Source organism: Hippocampus comes, unplaced genomic scaffold, assembly GCF_001891065.2.
Source record: "Hippocampus comes isolate QL1 unplaced genomic scaffold, H_comes_QL1_v1.1 scaffold176, whole genome shotgun sequence".
NCBI lineage: Eukaryota > Metazoa > Chordata > Actinopteri > Syngnathiformes > Syngnathidae > Hippocampus > Hippocampus comes.
The window spans coordinates 2,568,898-2,572,252 of record NW_017805826.1 but is presented as its reverse complement, the minus strand read 5'-3'; the positions used below and the strand labels follow the sequence as shown (position 1 = coordinate 2,572,252).

Below are 3,355 nucleotides of genomic sequence, written 5' to 3'. Positions count from 1 at the left end.
TGACCAATAACACTTTAATATAGATTCTGCTCTTGTCACTACAAGAATACACATATACAAGCCATAAATAGGAATTACACAAATGACTGAAGAAATGCCCGGATTCCAGTTAAGCAAATGCGGGTTGTTTTTCGTCTTTTTTCTTTCTTTCTTTTCATGTTCTTTTCGTTTTATTTTTGTTTAATGTTTTGATTTCTTTGGAGTTCATTCCTGCAGCAGATTTCTGAACAGGTCACATTTTCAGTCAGTGACAGAGATTATGAACAACAATTGGGCTACTAACAAACTCGACAATTGAAACGGTGGGAAAAATATTTGAAATACATATTGTACACAAATTCTTTTTTTTTAATTCATATTTTTTTTACAAGTTATGTACATGTTGATATAGAAGTCCGTTTATGATGAGTTCATGATGGGCCTGGAATAGACTCCTTGGTAGTAAGAGGAGTCAGGTATGGAGGAGGATTCCAGGCCGGCCTTCCCCGCCATGGAGCCCATGGAGAGGGCCCCGGTCATGGGGGAACCGTAGCCGGAATAATGCATCACCTGCTCGTAAGTTTTTAGGTCCATTTTGTGGTGATGGTGGTGATGGTGGTGGTGCTGCTGCTCCGAGGACATGAGGTTGTTAATGGAGAACGGGTGGTTGAAGGAGTAGTGGTGCTCCGGCTTGAGGTGCGCGTCGTGGGCCTGCAGGACCGAATGATGTTGGGAGAGGAGGTGCTGGCCCTGGCTCACCGGGGACGAGATGGAGGAGGCCGCGGCGGCTGCGGCAGCGGCGGCGGCGGCTGCGGCGGCGACGGAGGCGGCGTGCTCCGGGCTAAGAGCCTGGTTCGCCTTCATGTCCGACATCGCTCTCTTGTGCTCGCCCGCGGACGAGTTGGAGTGCGGCGACTCGTTGCCGTTACAGCTCTCAGAGCTGCTGTGAGACGAGCCGTCGCCGCCCACCTTGCCGCGTCCGGACTCCTTGACTCCGGCCATCTTCTTATCGCACTTGAAACGCTTCTGGCGGCGCAGGTAGCAACCGTTCTCGAACATGTTCCCCGAGTCCGGGTGGAGAGTCCAGAAGGAGCCTTTGCCGGGTTTATCCGGCGACCTGGGCACTTTGAGGAAGCAGTCGTTGAAGGAGAGCGAGTGGCGGATTGAGTTCTGCCAACGCTGCTGGTTCTGGCGGTAAAAGGGGAAGAGGTCCATGATCCACTGGTAGATCTCGGCCAGAGTAAGCATTTTACTAGGAGACTGTTGGATGGCCATGGTGATGAGGGAGATGTACGAGTAGGGGGGCTTGGCGTGCGTGTAGCTCCGTCGGTACGTCTTGGGGTCTCTGGAGCGGTTGATGTTGGACTGGCCGTAGATGGGACTCATGGCGTTCATGTTAGTGTAGGACGTTAGCGCGTTCATGGAGGCGGGCTGCCCGGTCATGGGACTCATGCTGGGGCTCAGGGCCGCGCTCATGGCCGTCATGCCGGCGGCTCCCATGCCGTTCATCGCGCCGGCGCCCGGGGACATGCCGGTCATGCTGGGGCTCATGGCGGTGTTGACGTAAGACATGTTCATGGAGTTGGCCGACATGTTGGCCGAGGTGCTCATGCCGGACATGCTCATGTAGGTGTTCATCGTGTTCATGCCCAGGCCGGCGTTCATGTTGCCAACAGAGGTGTAACACTGTCGTTGGAGAGGGCGAACAGGTTAGACATGAAAAGACATTTCATGAAACCTCAGGTGAAACTAATTTACACATGCAATGTGCATCAGTGTTATTAAATCGTCAACTAATACTCACTTGTATCAGTGATATTAAATAGTGCACGATCGCTTATATAAGAAATTTGTCACTGGACGAATCATACATAATACATAGCATCCTTCGAAACAAAGCTTCACAATGTCAATGAATAAAATTAAACGATTAAACAATTGCACGAGAAAAGTACGTATTGTATTAAAAGGATATAAAATAGAATATAACCAACGCCGTTCAGACAGACCAAACTAACAAAGGGAGTCTTAAGCAGAGATTCAAAATCAGACATCGCGTTTGCCACCCCGAGCTTTCCCGGTAGAGAGACATAATGTAATTTATGTCAGAAGTGTACAAATGTATTTGATGTGGTTGCTTCTAAATCGTATATTAAACAGTACACGTCATGTCTGGTGTTCAAACTGCATCGCCTCACGAAGAAGATAGTGAGGAGCGCACACACGAGCGCATCACAAATATTTGAACCAATCTGCTCCCCAAATCAAACATCTCCGCTGTTTGTCGAGTGAAAACAGGGTAAAAAAAACAGTGTGATTTGGTGAAGATAGGTATATAGACAAAAATTATAATCCAAGTGAAAAAGTTTACCCCACCTCCTCCTCCTCCTCTACATGTCAAGCAACTTTGTTAGGATTGCGCGCGCGCGCGGCGTGGAGATGGGGGAGGATTTGGAGGCGCCTCAAGTCAATATTTGATCACAAAGTTAATATTATCTCAGGGCTAATATTGAGTTGTATAAAATGGGATCGGCCTTAGACAACGGGGGGGAAATATATATTTAAGGTACCCACCTCGGGCTCTGCGTAGTAGGTGCTCCAGTCGGTGTGTTCGTGTCCTTCCATTTTAACTGCTCCAAGCATCATGGAGGACTTTCAACCGAGCGTCTCCCAGCTAAGGAAAAAAAAAGCCAAAAGCGTCTCTCGTATATCGCCGCTGACTAGGGACCACTGGAGCATATGTCGGCGTAGCTGCTGCGTCCCTCCTAGTCCGAGAGTGGCGCACAAAAGGGAGAGGCACCCGCGTAATGCGTCAGAGAGTGAGCGCAGTTGAAAATGACGCTCGGTGCAGCCGCTTTACGCACTGATATATCTGTGTGCGCCAGCCAAGCCTCCAATCCTACTTCTACGCCTTGGGCCCTATTTGAATAATCTGCTCGCACCTAGGCGTGAGACTCCTCAAGCTTCAGCCCCCCCCCCCCAACACTCCAAACCCTCCCACCCCACAGTACACCTGCACTGACTTAAAAAGGACCATTTCATATGGAAAGATGCATTACAAAACTCATTTTGGTGTCTTGTTTTTTTTTGGGTGAGGTGGGGTGCTTCACAGACAGAAAGGATGGCACTATCCTACAAGGTGTGCCTTTTTTTCTTAATGCACAACCTCAAAAGTGCTCTTACTCATCTTAAATGAATCATTGTTTCTTTTTTGTTGTTTCGTGCTGTTATAATTCCCAATGTTAAAATGAGAACGGTTTTGAGATGCTTATTAGACTTAAATACGGTATCCCAATGTATGTCATTTGTTCAACGTACAGTGCAGCTGTTTAGAAAAAAAGGAAGTATCGTTATCCACTGTGCCGCCTGAAATAAA

The 3,355-nt window shown here is 48.3% G+C and overlaps 1 protein-coding gene across 1 annotated transcript; it reads right to left on the bottom strand.

The window, feature by feature from the left end:
• On the bottom strand, positions 1-2,914 carry foxa2 (forkhead box A2). The gene is made up of 2 exons (XM_019887103.1): positions 2,554-2,914; positions 1-1,665 (listed from the first exon to the last, which is right to left on the bottom strand). The coding sequence occupies exons 1-2, from the start codon at positions 2,623-2,625 to the stop codon at positions 400-402; spliced, it is 1,338 nt and encodes a 445-aa protein (XP_019742662.1). The 5' UTR covers positions 2,626-2,914; the 3' UTR covers positions 1-399.
• Between the last annotated feature and the right edge of the window lie 441 nt (positions 2,915-3,355).

What these genes read in the sequence shown, in the direction of transcription:
- foxa2 (XM_019887103.1), bottom strand. Translation starts at nt 2,625, where the DNA reads ATGATGCTTGGAGCAGTTAAAATGGAAGGACACGAACACACCGACTGG. An exon ending in CCTACTACGCAGAGCCCGAG is followed by an intron (nt 1,666 to 2,553) that starts GTGGGTACCTTA and finishes CTCCAACGACAG; the next exon opens with TGTTACACCTCTGTTGGCAA.